The sequence below is a fragment of the Zootoca vivipara genome, chromosome 1 (genome assembly GCF_963506605.1).
Source record: "Zootoca vivipara chromosome 1, rZooViv1.1, whole genome shotgun sequence".
Taxonomy (NCBI): Eukaryota; Metazoa; Chordata; class Lepidosauria; order Squamata; family Lacertidae; genus Zootoca; species Zootoca vivipara.
Window position 1 is genome coordinate 84,533,937 of NC_083276.1, and position 18,284 is coordinate 84,552,220.

The 18,284-nt window shown below is 47.6% G+C and overlaps 1 protein-coding gene across 1 annotated transcript; it reads right to left on the reverse strand.

The window, feature by feature from the left end:
- Positions 1-13,208, reverse strand: DES (desmin). The gene is made up of 9 exons (XM_035126819.2): positions 12,580-13,208; positions 8,319-8,379; positions 6,783-6,878; positions 6,367-6,528; positions 6,084-6,209; positions 5,070-5,290; positions 4,249-4,292; positions 2,052-2,134; positions 1-1,358 (listed from the first exon to the last, which is right to left on the reverse strand). The coding sequence occupies exons 1-9, from the start codon at positions 13,128-13,130 to the stop codon at positions 1,317-1,319; spliced, it is 1,386 nt and encodes a 461-aa protein (XP_034982710.1). The 5' UTR covers positions 13,131-13,208; the 3' UTR covers positions 1-1,316.
- Positions 13,209-18,284: the final 5,076 nt, after the last annotated feature.

Consider the following 18,284-nt stretch of genomic DNA (forward strand, 5'->3'; position numbering starts at 1 on the left):
TTTTGTGCTCCATGGTTTATTAATCACTTGGCAGAGCCAGGGGCGTGCTGGGGTGGGAGGGTCAGGGGCACACAGCATCTCTCCATCTCCTCCCTCCTCTTTCACTCACACACCCACAATTTTTTTTCCACACTCTCGCTCTCCCCCCAAATCCATCACCTGCCAGTTCCTTCTCTTATCTTCTCCAACTCCTGTAAATGGCCCCTTGTATGCAGCAGCCCCTACAAGAGAGATTGGGATCTAGGGTGGGGATAACACTCAAGACAGGGATGCCTCTAGCTGGCACCCATCTGCGCTATTCTTCCCTCCTCAATGTTTCCCTTAGCCCACACCCCAAGCCTAGGAGCTTTGCTCTGCAGCAGGTGTGGGTCCATTTACCCTAAGCAGTCCCACTCACTTCCTCTTTTAAAGGGGTCCAACCCTCCCAACCTTCTGCCCGCTGCCCTGGCAGGAAATCCCAGCATGGGTGGGAGGGTAAGCGCTTGTCTGAAGCCAAAACTGCAAGCTAAGAATATCAGAAGAGCTGCTTCATTGGAGGGGCTGACATTCACTGAAGCTAGAGATAACAAGCCCCTCCCCACAACCCTCCAGGCAAGGAGTCCTGCTCCACTGCAGGAGGTGGGGTGAGGAGAGGCGCACTGTGGCTTTGGTCTCGGAGGCAAGGCTGGGCAATTGGCTCATCTCCATCCTCTGGGCTGTGCCAGCTTCCCCTGCCTCCTTCCCCTGTCCCCCCATGGCCTGCAGACCAGGCACATTTCCGCTGCAGCAGATGGGCCTTGAGGGGATAGGGGGCCTGTGGCGGCACTCAGGCTGGGGGGTGAAGCTTCACACATGGCTGTCGTCTGGGCATGTTGGTGGGGAGTCAGTGCCTGCATGGTGCATGGGTGAGAGATCGATACTGCAGGCGGCGGCCGGAGCTTCAGACCCTATTGTAGCAGGAAGCCTCCCCACCCCCAACACAGGAAGGGCACAGGAACATACACATTGATACACACACACACATATACAGCTGCCCCCCTCTCTCTCAGTCTTCCTAGCCACACCCACCTGCAGCTTCTGGGACAGGAAAAACAGAAGGGGAGCAGAAAGAGAGAGGCGTTGGGAATTGGGGTGCAGGGAAGGCCATGCGCGTGCACACACGCACACGCACACACACGTGTGTATATGTGCGGATGGGTGTGTGAGGTTTTCCAAGTGGTGCCGTCACAGAATGGGTGAATGGGAGACTGCGTGGGAGCTAGCGACCCCAGGCCTTTGCACGCGGTAGGGGAGAGGGTTTTGAGATGCGCCAGTTGCCTCTCTGGGGATGAAAAGATCTACAGCATTTCGTGTTGCTGCTGGAGGGCCTCGCTCACCACCTAGACAAAGGAAGAGAAAGAAAGAGAGAGGGATTCAGTCCTGATGCACACCATATCTTTAAAGCACATTCAACGTGACTTCCCCCAAGGAATCCTGAGAACTGTAGTATTCCTCTAACAGGGTGCAATTCCCTGCATCCTTAAACTACAGTTCCCAGGATTCTTTAGGGGAAGTTGTGCACTTTAAATGTGCACTGGGTGTGCCTTAAATGTATGGTGTGGATCTGCCCAAAGGAAAAGCCTGGCTACCTCACATGTCCTTTATAACCAGTTAGGTCCTGAGTCCGCTTCCCCCCACCCGCACCCTGAGTCCTTGGCATACAGACCTCCCTCTCCCTGCAAGCCTAGGCATCCATAGCTCCTGGGGAAAGAGAAAGCTAGCTAGAGGTATGTCCTTGCAAACTCCCATATCTCCCTATATTGGGGGTGGCTATATGTTGCTGAACTGCAGCAGCATTCCTAAGAACAGGCCATGCTGGCTGGGGGCACTAATGGGTATTGGGAGTCCAACATCCTCTGGAGGGCCATAGGTTCCCCATCCCTACCCTATATTGCACCCTCAGCAGATTTCACTTCAGCTGTCCCAATTCCAGAGGGAGGAGGAAGAGAACCAGAACGCAAGCCCATTTTGACCATCGGGTTGCATGTCTCCCCCATTCTCCCTCCCTGGCTCCTCCAGGTCTACCAACTCACCTCCCCATCACGTGTCTCAATGGTTTTGATGGTCACTGTTTTTTTGGTGTGGACCTCAGAGCCTCGCTGCTCTGGGCTGGTCTCTGTACATAGGAAAGAAAAGAGACATCAGCTGCTGATGGTTGTGCTTGGGTTGGTGTATGAAGGTGGAGCACAGTCAATAAAAAGCATCAGGCCACGGCTGAGAGCCTCTTCCTCCTAAAACACCTTCCCCTCTTTCATAGCATGCCAGTCCTTGCACAAGCCTCCTCTTCCTGGAGGTAGTATCAGCTTCCATCCCTAGACCAGCTCATCTTTCTACAAGTTCCATCTCCCACTGTGGTTTCAAAAGTCACCTTCCTCCAGTCCACATGGGGACACGCCTCTGTAGGCATAGGCACATTCAGTTGTGAGCACCCCACAACCACTGTGCACAACTGCACATGTGCATGTTCCCCCATTTAACCCTGCCTTTGTTTTCACTCATCCCATACAGTCAAACCTTGGTTCCCGAACAGCTTGGTTGCTGAACAAATCAGCTCCCAAACGCTGCAAACCCGGAAGTAAGTGTTCCGGTTCGCGATTGTTTTTTGGAAGCCGAACGTCTGACACAGCTTCCGCTTGAGTGCAGGAAGCTCCTGTAGCCAATTGGAAGCTGCACCTTGGGTTTTGAACGGTTTCAGGAGTCAAACGGACTCCCGGAATGCATTAAGTTTGAGAACTAAGGTAACACTGTACATTAACTTAGAAGACGGTCACATTATGGAAATTGCAGAACAAAAAGGAGTCCCTTTCCTTCCCTGTTCTCTCCCAGCTTCATCTTATGGATACACACACACTGATGCAAACACTCTTTTGTCACCTTGGCACACAGTGCATTTATTCATTTAACAACAGATCACCTTTGGCATTGCTCTAGCACAGTCTTCCCCAAGGATGTCCTCTCCAGAAGTCTGGGACTGCAGCTCCCATAAACTCCAGCTAGCATGGCATACAATCAGAGGCGATGGGAGTTGTAGTCCAAGCCACAAGTTGAAGGTGGCTCTGGCATCATCCAATCAAGGGGCAAGTCATGATTGTCCAAAAATCTGACATGAACATAAGTCACCCCCACATCGTGCACCTCCTCTTTCTCTTCCCAACCAAATATAACACTACCCACTTGTGGCAAAGCAAGCCATCTCCAAACCCAGCTGCTGGCTCAGTTTGATGCTGCTGCAACAGCAGCAGCTCTAAGCCAAGGTTGGAGTCAGAATTGGAAACAACAGCAATAATACTGATTTGGCTTTGAACTTTTGTCAAATGAACTGTTTGAATAACCTATTATATTATTGATTGAATAATCTTCTAAGGGAACATGCATTTGGGTGAAGAGCAGAAGTCTCATAGAGCACAGAATTGGATGGTGATATGTGATGGACTTGCAACAATTTGTTAGACAGCTAAAATAGCGTCATGGTGTTGAGTAAATATTGTATCGCATTGAATCTCAGCCTTTATAATTTAGTTTTATACATGGGGAGTTGTTGTTGCTTTGATATATTATTTGAAAAGCAGTGGTCATCTCTGCTGGCATCAGCTCATGGTGTCAGTGCAGAACAAACACGTCAGAAGGACACTGGGGGCGCTGAGAGGGAGAGGTGGGGTCTGTTCAGCTCAGGAGGCAGCCAGAACATCTCCAGGTGGAATTACTTGTTGTGTATACAAATGCATGTAACAGAACACCAAGTGTTAGTTGTAGGATTTTCTGCTGTAGGGCAAATCCGTTTTGGAGGTGGATTTGGAATCCAGAAGTGGAGGGTGGAAGGAAATGCTTCATCCTTCCTCCACCTCCTTCTCTTCCGCTGAAACAACCCCTAGCCTCTTGGTACTACTTTCAGTCCATCTATTCTACTGGGTACTTTCAGCCACATTTAAACTTGCAAATGCATGCCTGGAACTTGGGGTGTTGGTGTTGGGAGAGGCACAATTTTAACAGAAAAACACCCCTCCCTCCCTACTTTTCCCTCCAAACAGCTCCATTCCCTTGCATATGCTGGTGCTAGCAGGGATATTTAGCATGTAACTCTCGCCACCATTTGATGCTCCCTAAATTGGAACTGACTCTTCAACCACTGCGCCTATCTTTTATTTTCTTTTTAAGTGAACACATTGACATTCCCCGGCCCCTTCTTTCTTTTACCAAATGCATAATGCACACAGGCATTATGTAACTTACCTCGGAAGTTGATTGCAGAAAAAGTCTGAATGGGCAGGGAAATTCTACACAGAAAGGGAGAGGAGGAGAGTCAGTTCAGCCATGGATGAGTCCTGCTCAGACTCGCTTTGGTCTAACAGCCCTGATCCAACAATCACTATGCTCCACCTTCCACTTCTCTTTATGCAGTTGAACAGATTGTGCTCCTTTTGCTCATTTACTGAAAGAATGTTTCCAGTTCTCTCATCATGATTTCTAAAACTGCTCATTCTCACATCATCCAGCTTCATTCTAAAACATGGTTGTTAGTACACCAACATATTTAGCAAAAGAGGGGGGGGGACAAGGTGCAATTTGACCTTTGAGAGACTAGCTAGCCTGTTTCTTTCACAGCTGAAGGTTAACTTATGGCTTGTCCACACGTCCACTTGCCCTGTGCCTAGAAAACACGGGTTTTCTGTTTGCCCCACAGCTTTCTCCAGGAATACCTGCTCTTTGGCATTTAATCAGAGGAAAACCCAGTTGACGTTTGCTTTGATTCAGCCGTAAAGATCAAGTTTTCCCGGGGGAAGTGGTGGGACAAGTAGAAGTCTGGATGAGCACTAAATCATATGTCACCATAGAAGAGCAAATTTTCTTCCCAACTACCTCTTTGCTGTTAGGAAACACAAGGAATATAATAGGCCTTTGTGCCTCACCACCGCACTAGGACCACAGGGTCAGCTGCTCAAAATCTGCTGCTTGCAGTTCCTCAGAGCAAATATATCTGGGATTAAACTGTCAGACAGTGCCCAAATGCATGTCCCAGGCCTGAAAAATTACAGAGGGGGGGGAGCACTCACCTGCTTTCTTCACCCTCCAGCAGCTTGCGGTAAGTGGCAATCTCAACATCAAGAGCCATCTTGACATTGAGCAGGTCCTGGTACTCGCGCAGGTGCCTTGCCATCTCATCCTTCAAGTGTCGGATCTCCTCTTCAAGCCTCTGGATGGTGTCCTGATAAGTCCCGGCCTCGCCAGCAAAACGTTCCTCCATCTCCCTCATCTGTCTCATCAAGGAGTCGTTCTGGAAGCCAAAAATGGGGGAAATAAGCACTTCAGAACCTCTGCATGTGTCTGCGTAGGAGAACAATAGTCACGTCTCAGATTCTTTGTTCTCTAGCTACAGTTATCCGATGAAAATCATGGCAGCAGGATGAGGATGGGTTACAGCATTTTAGATGAGCAAGAACTAAACTTGATGAATGAGGGGAAATTTGCAGAGTGGGAGGACAGGACTGGCAATCAAGAAAGGAGGCAGGACTCAAAAAGCCAGAGCTTCCAGAAAAGCCCAGAAAAGAACAACTCTGTTCCACCTCCAGTATGCTGAATTTCAAGGAAGCACAAAACAGACCCTCCAGATTTTGTGGGATGACATATCCCATTAGCCATGGGAGGTAGATTCCAACATCTGGAGGGAACCATATTGGCTACCCTGATCTCTATTTTGACTGGCAGGGACTCTAGTATCTCATCCAGAGGTGTTAACTAGTCCTTCCACATGAGATCCTTTAGCTGTAGATGCCCAAGATTTAAGCTGAGACCTCAGGTGTGTGTAATATGTGTTTGATCGTTGAGCTACAGGCCCTCTCAAAAGGGCTGTGAATGGCAATGACATCAGCCATCAACACAGAAATGCAGCCTGGTAAAATCAAGAGTCCTTTTTGTGTCTTGCACGGGTCTCTTACACCTTGCTATCACTAATTAGTGATATTAGTAAAAAGTGATTAACATCAATTGACGTGGGGGCAAAAGTTGCTCAATGGGAAATACTTGAATACGTGATCTGACTCTGCCACCAACTTGGCATGGCACCTCACCGTGCCCTTGAGCGCGTCAATCTCACAGGTGTATGACTGTATCTGGTGCCGATATTCCATCATCTCCTGCTTGGCTTGGCGCAGGGCATCATTGTTCTTATTTGCCGCCTGGGTCAGGTCAGACACCTATATACAGAGAGAAGGGATAAGAGCCAGATAAGGTGTGTGTGCAGATTAATATAAGAAGCAAACCTTTACCATACCATAAGCAGCAGCCCGCACAAAGCTCCCCTGACCCTACAGCCAATGCAACTTGTTTCTTAGGAAAGTGGGTGTACCACACCTTGGACTTGTACCATTCCTCAGCTTCAGAGATATTCTTTGCAGCAATGGTCTCATACTGGGCACGGATATCACGCAGTGCTGCTGTCAGGTCTGGCTTGGACACATCCATCTCCACATGGACTTGCTGCTCTTGTAGCTGTGATTGCAGCTCTCTGATTTCCTGGAGGAACCAATGGCAGGACAAGATCAGGACCAGTGCAAATAGGGCTAGACTGAAAGTCTTATAGCATAGTAACATGTTCCCATACAACCCCATATTCCACCCACATCGTTATAGATAAACCTCCATCTCCATTCCTACTTAGTCACCATCCCCTTCAATAACCCCTCCCCATTTCCACCTGCCACTTCCCTTATGGCAGACATCATTTTAAGGAAGGAGCCGCAAGGGCACTTACAAAAGTACACACTTACCTCTTCGTGCACCTTTTTGAGGAATGCAATTTCTTCCTGCAGTGATTCAATACGTCTCTCCAAGTCAATGCGGGCCAGAGTGGCTGCATCAACATCCTGTGATGGCAGAAAAAAGGAGACTTGGTTTCAAGGGAAATAAATGCAATAGAGGCTGGCCACCATTTTAGGGGGTGAGGTAGAGAGGAAGGAACTCTAGGTCCTTGAAGAAACATTTATTTCAGGCCCGACATGTTTTGGAATAATGCTTATTTGGAGGCACATTCTGAATAGAAAATCTGATGAACTGCATCGAACCACCATAGTAACTCTTCCAAAAAGCACCCTTTTTAAATAAACTAGAACCAGTTGCCTGTGCAGTCAGGTGCCTGCATAGAAGCAACACCCAACTGCAAAGGCTACTGGTTCTAATAGTTGTGTAGGTGTCATTTTGGATGCTTTTTCCAATACAAGTTATTATAGTGGTTTATGCACTTGATCAGGAGTGCAAATCTCCCAAAGGATTATTCCAAAATGTGTTGGGCCTGAAATAAATCTTTATTCAAGCACTTAAGAGTTCCTTCCTCTCAGTGATACTTTCCCAGTTTCATGGTCATTTTTCACTATTACTGTGGCACAAATATGTTAAGGAGAAAAGATGCTTATGTTTAACTATTTGCTTATGAAAAGACCATGAAGCTGCCCCTCTGATCTTTAACTAACATCATCTGGGAATTCAGCCAATCGTACGTTTAGGAAATGTGTGGGAAGAGCTGTCCCTTGGGACCAATCCACGATCCCTGAACTAGGAGCAGGACACTCATTTTCTGGCACTCATGTCTGACCCCGCTGAACAGCAATTAAAGGGAGCTGATACATTTATTATTATTATTATTATTATTATTATTATTATTATTATTATTTGTATACCTCACTTCATCTGAAGATCTGTACCCATGAGGGAGCCCCTCAGCACCCATTTTGCTATAGGTACCCCAGAAATCAGCCCTGAGTGCTCACTAGAAGGACAGATCCTGAAGCTGAGGCTCCAATACTTTGGCCGCCTCATGAGAAGAGAAAACTCCCTGGAAAAGACCCTGATATTGGGAAAGATGGAGGGCACAAGGAGAAGGAGGACAAGATGGTTGGACAGTGTTCTCGAAGCTACCAACATGAGTCTGACCAAACTGCGGGAGGCAGTGGAAGACAGGAGTGCCTGGCGTGCTTTAGTCCATGGGGTCACGAAGGAGTCGGACACGACTAAACGACTAAACAACAACAACCCCAGAATGACTGAAAACATCAGTCCAGAAAGAAACTTCACGCCCAAAGGTTATACATGTTGGATTGTTAACTGATGTTGCACTATACAGTTAGAGAGAGAGAGAATGTAAAACAGTAGAGGGCGCTGCATTAATTTAATGGTGGCACTACTAAACTTTAGGAAGAAGCTGAGCAGAAGGGGTGAGAGAAACAATACATTCTTCCCAGACGTTGTGAAAGCTCCTACAAGGAAAACTGCTGTTTGGAATATGGTTACCAGGTAAGATCTGGACTTACAGCTCGGAAAGCAGCTAAGTTGTTCTCCGCTTCTTCCTTGAGATGAATCTCCTCTTGCAGCCTGGGAGAGTGGGGCAGAAAGGAGGGGTGTCAGACCGACAGATGCACCAGGCCCTCCAAGGCCTGGATATATAACACTGCATTGCACACATCCCAGGGGGTCTAAAGCCTGTGTGTGGCTCCCCCAGAGCCCGTGACCTGTGACTCCATCCAAGCAGCAGGAGTAATGTGTGCATCTGGAATGAGTGATTCTCTTGCATTCCAGGGGGTGGAGTGGGATCTGGCTGGGAGCCAGACAGGGATGGGAGCTGGAACATGTCCTCTCATTGCCTGTTATAGTCAAAGGCCCAGGCACAAAAGCCATGAGCTCACTTGTGGATAATGCTCACTCCCCCTTCCCTTTTAGGGTAGCAGTGCTTGGCTGCACATAGGCGGGCCTGGACCATGGGACAGGGCAGTGACTACAAAGAAGAATCATGGAACAAGTGCTGAGTTGGGAGGGGTCTCTCCAGCCTGGGATTCCAGGGAATAATGTGGACCCCCAGCCTGGGGTCCTGGGAAATGGCAAAGGCATGGCACAAGCTATAAAGATATGGGGACAGGTGGAATGCCATTGAGGTGCCAGAATGCTAGGGATGGTCTTCCAGGCGTTTTGACATGGGAGATGTGTGACATCACCGGGGGGGGGGGGATTTGGACACTAAGGGCAGGCTGTGAGCACCTGAAACTCTGATCTCAGACACAGCACTAGGATCCACTTTCTAGCAAATACTGACTCCTTTACTGTTGAACTCCACACACCAAGCCCCCACACACCCTACAGTGGCGGCTGCGAGGCCCTGGCCCCAGACTGTTCCAAGCTTCTGACATCCAGGACCAGACTGGGAAAAGCTACCTACGACTACTACACCATCAGTGTTTGTGTAGTACTCTTGGTAGACTATCCTAATGTGGCTGATTTACTATACTTCCAACTAGGGTGGGTGCTCTGTTAGAGCATTTAACCCTCAAGCAGAGGGACCAGCTTCTTCCCTGTGGTTACAAAGGGCCATGAAGTTCACAGTTCACTGCAAAAGTGCTCCGTCGCAGGCCATGCCTGCACCATACATTTAAAATACTTTAGCAGGTCTGACTTCCCCCCCAACTGTAGTTTGTTAAGGGTGCAGAGAGTTGTTAAAGAGACCTCCTCACAGTGGTGCAGTTCCCAGCACCCTTGACAGACTACAGTTCCCAGGATTCCTGGGGGGAAGCCATGACTGTTAAAAGTGGTATAAGTGTGCTCTAAATATGTATGGATGTGACCACAACTGGGGCACCAAAACGAGCAGCGCTCTTGCAACTTTCAAAGTTGTGCGGAAGAGGAGTGTTCAGCGGGTGTAGCTTTTGTCATGCAGACTTCCCCCAGTGTGGCCTGGGAGAGGTCTTTGCTCCCTGGGACCCTCTATCATGATTTCTCCTTTCTTTATCCTTCTGAAATGCCAGGATTTCCTGTCAACGTGCCCAGCCTTGCTGGCTCAGCATTCCCTGTTTCCGGCTGTGCCCAGTTGTGCCCTGTCTGTCATAAGGGAGCTAAATCAGGAGGAGAAAATCTAGAGTGTCCGATTTCCCTCAAGCTGGCCATGGTTTTGGGGGACTAGGCCTCATCCTTCATGAAAGGAAGATACTAAGATGCTTCCCCCTCAAGGAGGGCCCACATTTCTAAGAGGCTGTTTTAAACTTTCTCACCCAAGGCCCTGAATTATTACCCAGTATTGCCCAGAATCCATTGCTACCTAGAAGGCTGCTTTAATGGAGGGGGGCAGTGTTGAAGGAGTCCTTGCTTCACTGTTTGGTGCTGCTTGTGACTCACTTGCAGGCCTGAAGTTGACTTTATTCTTCTTCGTTTTGACTCATGCTCAGAAGTCCTGTACCTAGTGATCTATATGCTTCTTCTTGCCCTGACCTGGAATTTATGGTTTGTGGTTGCAACAGTGTAAAACCGGCATGGCAGGCAGAAACTGAGCAAGTCTGGCTTTCTCAGTGATTGCATCTCTCCACCGAAACAGCTGCATTTATTGTGTCCTATGTAGCTGCTAAAGATATCGTGCAACTTTCAACAGAGGCTTTGAATTAAACCGTGCAACCTTCATCAGAATGTTTGAACTACAACTCCTATCAGGCACAGCCAGCATGACTGCCCTCCCTGGGGCAGATGGGAATTGTAGTCCAAACATCTGAAAGGTGTTGGTGAATGCTGGCATGGAGCTTCCCTTAGGAGAAAAGGGTGGAAGTTCCACCAGGGGCAGCTGCTCCTGTACTTGCATAGCCAACCCTTGGTATTGAGGGCTGGTGCAGATGGGAACTAGGCCGAATAAGTAGGATGAGCTGCAGGGAAAGGTGCCCTTCCCAATAACAAGTAATGCTTTGCTGCTGAAGAGCTAGGAGAAAGGTTGCTGAGAAGGAAATAAATCAGGATTGGCACCGGATGAAGACCTGTGGTCATCTGGATGTTGTTGAAATTCTCCCATCATACCTGATCATGGGCCATACTGACTGAGAAACTGGAGTCCAACAACCCATATAGCTCAGGGTGTACAACATGAGACTCTTAACCTCAGGGTTGTGGGTTCAAGCCCCACGTGGGGCAAAAGATCCCTGCCTTGCAGTGGGGCTACAGGTTTTCCATCCCTGGCTTAGACAATTAATGATGTGCTGGGTAAGTTAGCATCCTCACCACTGTACCTGCTGCAGCTCTTCAGCATAATAATTGAAGGACAAGAGCAAAATCTGGAAACAAGATCTTATGACCATCCCACAAATATTTGTGCACATGTTTGGGGCATGTAGCTTGGAGTTGGTTATTATTAAAGCCTACCCTATTCCTAAGGACCAGGGCAAAGGTTACAATGTTTTCTTATCTCAATTAGTCCTTACACCAATCGTTTGAGGTAGGCTACTATTATGGCAATTTTATAGGCCTGCAAGTGGTAGAATCCTGTCTGGAGCTGGGATGTAAATGTACAGTTTGCAACAGACAGAGAAACGGCTTAAGAGTGACCTTATGAATGAGAGATAAGTTTAGGAATAAGGCGCTCAGTCTCTTTAGCTTATCAAAAGAGAGGGCAAGAGGTGATCTGATAAGAAGTGTAAGCAGCTATTTGCAGGCCAAGTGTCAAGCGGTTTTCTTCTCAAAGAGTGAGGGCATAACAGTCACTTTTGGTTGGGAATTCACACAAGATTTATTCTCATGAGAGAACAAACCTCAGTGTCTAATACTGAAGCATTAAACACTACCTGCATGCGTGTGCATATGGTACAGGCATACATGTGTTCAGTTATCCACATCTTCCAAATCAAAACAAGAGTGTTTAACAAAGACAATTTAGTCCCCTTAACTCAATAAAAGCAGTGATGGGGTTACTTGGCTTGGGGACAGATGGCACAGTCTCATTAGCACACTGTGTCTTTAAAATATATAACTCTCTAAACTACAGTAGTGTAAAAATTTCTGAAGACCCTTTCATCTTAGACAGAAATAGTTGCACTTAAACCTGGCTGTTCCTCTTTACAACAAATGCCTACGTTTTACTAAACCATCTGGGCTTCTTATGTTTATAAAGATTTAAAAGAAGCTTAAAAGTGAGAGGCAGGGCTGGTGCGGCAGATGAGTCTGTACCATCACTGGACACACCCTGAACCCTGTTCTAAGAATAAGCAACTTGGCATGGGGTCTTGGAGCCTATATGTGGAGGAGATGCTTGTTTTGCTGTGCTTAGGAAAATGAACCACTTGTCTTGAGATACAGCACAGTCCTGGGGCAGCAGTTATCTAGAAGCCCTTGGGTGTCAAGGCCTTTAAGATCAACTTTCTACAAAGAAGGAGAACACCTTCCATGAAAGGGATTGGAGTCTTGGGCAAGGACTGGGATGGGTGTTGATGGCAGTTTGGGCCAGAGTAGGGTAGTTTGGAGAAAAGGACAGCATTAGGGTGAAGGATGCCCAGTGCATAGGCAAGGCACTCTCACCGGCCAAGGCCCTGGTCAAGAGTGGCAAAAGGTAGCCGAGCCTCTGTATTTCTTTTTGAAAGACCAGGGATGGGAGATGATGACAACCGCAAAGTGAATATGCCCTGCCTTGCCCTGTTCACTCTGCTTCTGGTCAAGGAAGGCCTCTTATTCGGGACAAGGAAAGAGCCCCAGCTACTCAAGCAAGCATGGGTAGGGTAGGAGATGAGCTTAGCAACCAGCCCATGGCAGCAAGGGCTGCTGGCACGTTAATCTCACCTCTGCTTCAGCTTCTGGAGGTCATCCAGCAGATTGTCCCTCTCCACATCAACACGTGCTCTCTGGTTGGTCAGCATCTCCACCTGGCGCCTCAACTCCCGCAGCTCCTCTTCATAGATTTCGGCCACCCTTGTGGGTTCCTTGCCCTTGAGCCGGTTGACTTCGGCCACCATGAGCGCATTCTGCTGCTCCAGGTAACGCACCTTCTCAATGTAGTTGGCGAAGCGGTCGTTGAGCTCCTGCAGCTCCACCTTCTCGTTGGTGCGTGTCTGCAAGAACTCCTGGTTCATGGCATCGGCCAGGGAGAAGTCAAGGAGCTCGCCAGCACCCTGGTAGGATGAGCGCAGTGGGGCCGAGTAGCTGGCTCGGAAGCTGGACAGGCTGGGTGGTGCAGCGCTGCGGGACACTTGGTAGACCCGAGAGGAGACGGAGCTGGCGGAAGAGCCCTTGCTACCGAAAGAGGCACGGGGGAAGGAAGGTGAAGCTGAGCCACCACCAAAGGTGCGGCGGTACGAGGAGAGTCTCTGGCTGGAGGAGTAGGATTGGCTCATGGTGGCGGCTGGACAGGACGGAGGCAGAGAGAGAACAGCTGCTCTGGGTGAGCAAGTCAGAGTCGGGACGGGGATCTGAGCTCTGGCTATTTGTATCCCTGAGTGTTGACATCATCCCACTGTTCCCTCCCCGTTTCCCCCTTGCCCTCCTCCAGCTCCCATTTTGGAACAGCTGTGGATTCCTCTTGTCAGTGAGAAATCTCTTGTGGGGCGGGAACAAGCCAGTCATGGGATGCAACAGTTCCGTTCTGCTAGGCAACGGCTAGGCCTCATCTGGGAGTGGGCCCAGATCATGCCCGTGGGCCTGAGGACGATGGTCAAGGGATACTGTGAAGGAGGGGGTGAAGTGGAAAGTACCAGCTTTGGAAAGTGAAAGGGGATGTGAGATCACTGAAAGAATAGGTCAGGCTTGACGACGGGAAAACTTTCAGATATGTAAACAGCTATGCCAGGACCATAGTTTGGGAATAGGGGGAAAGAAGCAAACACTATATTAGGACATTGAAATCCCACCACAATGAGAAACATAACAAAACAAACATTCAGGACAAAACCACACACACAACCCTAAAGGTTTTGGCAGAGAAGCAAGTTCTTGGAATGAAGCCAAATAAGTTGCAAAAAGGAATCTCTCCCAGAGTAGTTGAAGCATATTTAACCTGATATTTATTCCTAGCTAATGGACTAGATGGGTTCTGGATACTGTTTCCTACTGATGGGTTTTAGTGCAGCCAGTTGTCATCCCAGGGATTAGTCCTTATATATTTCCTCAGGCAAGTTCCAAGCTGGGGAGACTGAGGGGAGTCAATAAGCCTGTTTGCTGGTAGTGGATACCTGTAATCAGTGCTTCCCCCCTTTTATATATCTATATAAACATTTAGGGATACTGTACTGTCATTTTGACTCAAGAAAATCATCATTTTATAGTTCAAATCGGGGGAAATAAATACAGTAAATGGACAAAAGTACAAAGATTTACAGAATGTTTAGGGGTATGTGTACCCCTGCATACCCCCAGGGAAAAAGCACTGCCTGTACAGTAATGTCCACAGGCTTCTTCATCTCACCTCATACAAAACCCAAAGGGAATTACAGTCTCCAAGGCTTAGATTTTGAAACCAAAACTAAAAACCCAAAGGGCATTGCACTCTCCTGGGCTTAGATTATAAAACCAAAAACAAACCATATGCCCAATAAAACTGGGGTATCCTGGCTTGTACTCCTTCACCTCCCACTTTGGGGGCTGAGTCACTGGCAACCTCCTTGCAAGATAATACCAGCCTGCAGTGAATCACCCTGTTTGTCCATGTGCCCAGAATGGAGCCGGCCAGTGATGTCAGAGCCTATGCTCCCTGAATCTCCTCCCCCTTTGCATTCCCCAGGTGGCAGCCACTAAACCTAAATAGCCCAGCTGCTATGCTGCCTGCCTGTCAGAGTGCTATTCAGAGCCAGGGGGGGGGAGAGGAGGGGCTGGCGAAAGTGAAATTAACCCTTTCTGCCCTTGCGGACATAAGACTATTAGAAGAGGCCTGCTGGGCCAGGCCAAAGCCCTAATCTAGTCCAGCATCCTGTTTCCTACAATGGCTAACCAGATGCCTATGGGAAATCCACAAACAGGACATAAGCCCAATAGCCTTCTCCCATGTGACTCATATTTAGAGGCACAATGCCTCTGATCTTGGCGGTAGAATATTGCCAGAATGGCGAAACAGTGATTGATAGCCTTATCCCCCATGAATTTGGCCAATCCCCTTTTAAAGTGCCATGAGGAATAGGGAAACGTCTCCCGATTCACACCATGCACAATTTAATTGACCTCTATCATGTGCCCCCCCAACCTTCCTTGCTAACAATGCCCTGACCTAAAGGTCTGTGATGCCATGGTTCTGAAGATGATGCCAGTGTTGAATTGATAAAAAGTTAGTAGACTACTTAATGACCCTCAGCAATTTTCAAGTGGGATATTTAAAATGCAGTCAAACCAACAATTCATGTTTTTGCTAGATAGGCACAAGACAAGAGCTGAAGTTCACAGGGTTTTCCTGTGAACTTGCTAGAGAGAACTACTCTGTGAGAGACATTCCCACAGTGCCCTGACAGGGGAAGGGCATAGCTGTATGTTTTCCTACCTGCCTGGGCACACCCTCTTCCTCTCTTTCCATCTTTTTCTGCTCTGCCAAAAATGAGAACATCTGCTGAGTCTGAGCTCCAATGCTCCGACTCCATCTTTGTTGTTTAGTCGTTTAGTCGTGTCCGACTCTTCATGACTCCATCTTAAGCAAGACTTAAGTATGCATTGTAACTGAATTACCATTTTAAGCCTGACTGAACAAAGCTGCTGCATGTGTTACTCTTCAGCAAGTATTCTGAGTTAGCAAATGTTATTTTACCTTTTACAAGACTGTGTGATTATTGCTTTAAGGGGGAGAAAAGGGGAAAATACGTCAGGAGAATACAGTCTGCTTTAAAACATCTTAAATTACTTAAGCTAAACGTCTAAAACTAGCCTATCTAAGCTTCCCTTTTAAGCTGCAAAGGGCTGGCAATCTGCTGAACTCACAAATGTGAGGAAGGAAGGATAGATATCTAATAAATCCCCTCCTAGCATCTATTCTTATCTCAATGCACAGTCAGGGGTAATGAGAACTGCTGGCATATATTGTATTGCCATTTTCAGGTGAGATGCAATCACACTCCTGCCGATTCAGGTTGTGCCATTAAAGCTGATTTGGTGGTTTTGCTCAACAAACCTGTTTTACCCTCCCAAAAGACTGGACTTCTTCCGATAAGGAAAGTGATGGGGAAATGCACTAGAAAAAATAGAGGAGAACATTTGCTTGACACAATCTCATATAACTGCTTGGAACCATGCTTTCTAGGCAAAGGACAAGTGGCAGTGTGGACGAGCCCAAAGTTAAATATGCAAAGAAATTCGTATGAGAGAGAAGCATGAAGAGTCAGAATAACACTAAAATGTGTGTGTTTCACACACACACACACACACACACACACACACACACACACACACACAACAGTTTCTTACATATCCACAAAACCTACAATCATCTGACATCAATGGACAAGGATCCAGCTGTGTGGTTCAGGTTTCCACACAGTGAAATGCTACCCCTACAGTATTCTGAACCACTGTAGGGGCCCTGATTTCCTTTCTGGGTGATCACCCTCCTTTACCCAAGTGACAGCATAATATTTCATTGTCTTTCCAAACTCAGTTCATCTTTGTGTTACACTCCTCCTTCCCTCAGTGACATCACAGTGCACTCCAGTACTTGGCACAGCAGGAAGCTCATGTGAGAATCCAAATACTTGCAATTGGAGAGGGGATGCCTGGGATGGAGAAGCCCTTTGCATGTGTTTAGGGAGTGGATGGAAACAGATTAGGAAGGCCAGCCACAGCCCACATCCTATGCTGCAAGAGGTAGAGCTTGGTTAAGCAAAAGGTAGAGCTTAGTCCACTGCTCGATTTCTGGTTGCTGGGATTCTTGGAAAGAAAATTAGATGAGGTTCACCTTGGCTTGATCCAGCAAGGCCCCCATGAGTACATACACCAGATTGCTCAACACAGCTTTCTTATGCCTCTAATGTTAAGAGATGCTGAGTATTCACTCTCACTTTGTAAGGATAGAAGTGAATGCCCATGGTAAATACGGTAACAGAATGTGGAGTGGCATGGGGAAGCACTTCAATTATCCCTGTCATATTGACTATGGAATAATCACAAGCTGATACAATTGCCATTTGCTCCAATTGAGCACCAAAGAGCAGATTTCCCTAGGGGGAAAGCAGCGGGACCAGAGGAAGTGGATAAGCATACTGCCCTGCCCAATAAAACCAACAATCAGAAGTGAGAGGGAAAGGGAACGGACTGTAATAGTGGAACAGTCAATGGTGGAGCAGCCATAATTTCTGTCTTGCAAGTTGCCGTTTTTCACAAGGAGGAGAGCAGTCTAGAGTGAAGCTGCTGAGCATCAGCCTGACCTTGGTAGCATGGTTCGCATTCTTCCCCTGTCCCTGGAGCTGTGATCCCAGAGGCAATGACCCTCTCTGCTGACTGCCAGTGCCTCCTCACATCCTGGATCTCCCTTCCTCCACTCCCTCACAAATGGAGCACCTCCAAGGAGAGGGTAAGTCTGGGGCTCATCCCACTGCTGCAGCCTGCGCCTTCTTGCCTGACTGTAAAAGGGAAGGTATTTCCAGATGGGGATTGTCTCATCCCAGTGCTGTGCGGGAGGTGGAAATAATGGGGATGGAGAAGAAAACAAAGCACAGGCTCCAAAGCAACCACCGTTCCCCCCTCCCTCTCCCCTCCTCCTTCCCATTCATCCATGATGCCTGCCTCCTCCTCCTCCACACTTTTCTTCCAGCCTTGACCTCTTCCTCCTCCCTTCCTAACCCTTCCTCTCCTCTCCTCTCCTTCCTTCTTCTAGCCTCCAAAACACAAGGCCCCCTAATAAGGAATTATAGGGCTGAATGACCAGATAGTGTACTGACACTGTTTTTAATACTGCTTTTGACAACAAAATGGATCCTTCAGAAGACCTGCCAGCTCGGGTTCTAGTTAAAGACGTGGGAGCTGAAGAAAGGATGGGGTTTTTTTATTGCTTGCTTTAGAATAAAATGCATCCTTATATAGTTACAAGCAATTTTGTTCCCTTGTGTTTTTCATAAATGGAGCCCGTAGCCGCAAAAGAGATGTAACTAAAGCAAGGGAGATACTGTTGATGGGTGGTAATTTGCGTCTGCTGCAGCTCTCACTATGATTTATGCATGGCAGTGTTGGCTGGTGATTGAGTGGCAGAATAAGAACTGTCTGTGGTGTTACTGAGCGCCGTAGCTCTGTATGCATAAGCTTCTGGATGATGGCACATTAATTGTATGAGAACCTTTGCAAATGTTCAGGCCATGGAAGCCAATCTGACCTACAGACTAAAGAAAAAATAGTTTAATTGCAAGTACAGAATTTAACATACTGAGAATATGAGGGGAGACTTTGACTTGGTTTCTTGGAATTAATTGCATTGTCCAGTACAGTATGGACTTCAGCAGACTTGCAAGCTGCTACTTTACCATCTGAAAGTGCCTGATCATCTACACTGGGCTAGATGATAGTTCAGCATCATCTAATTCAGTATA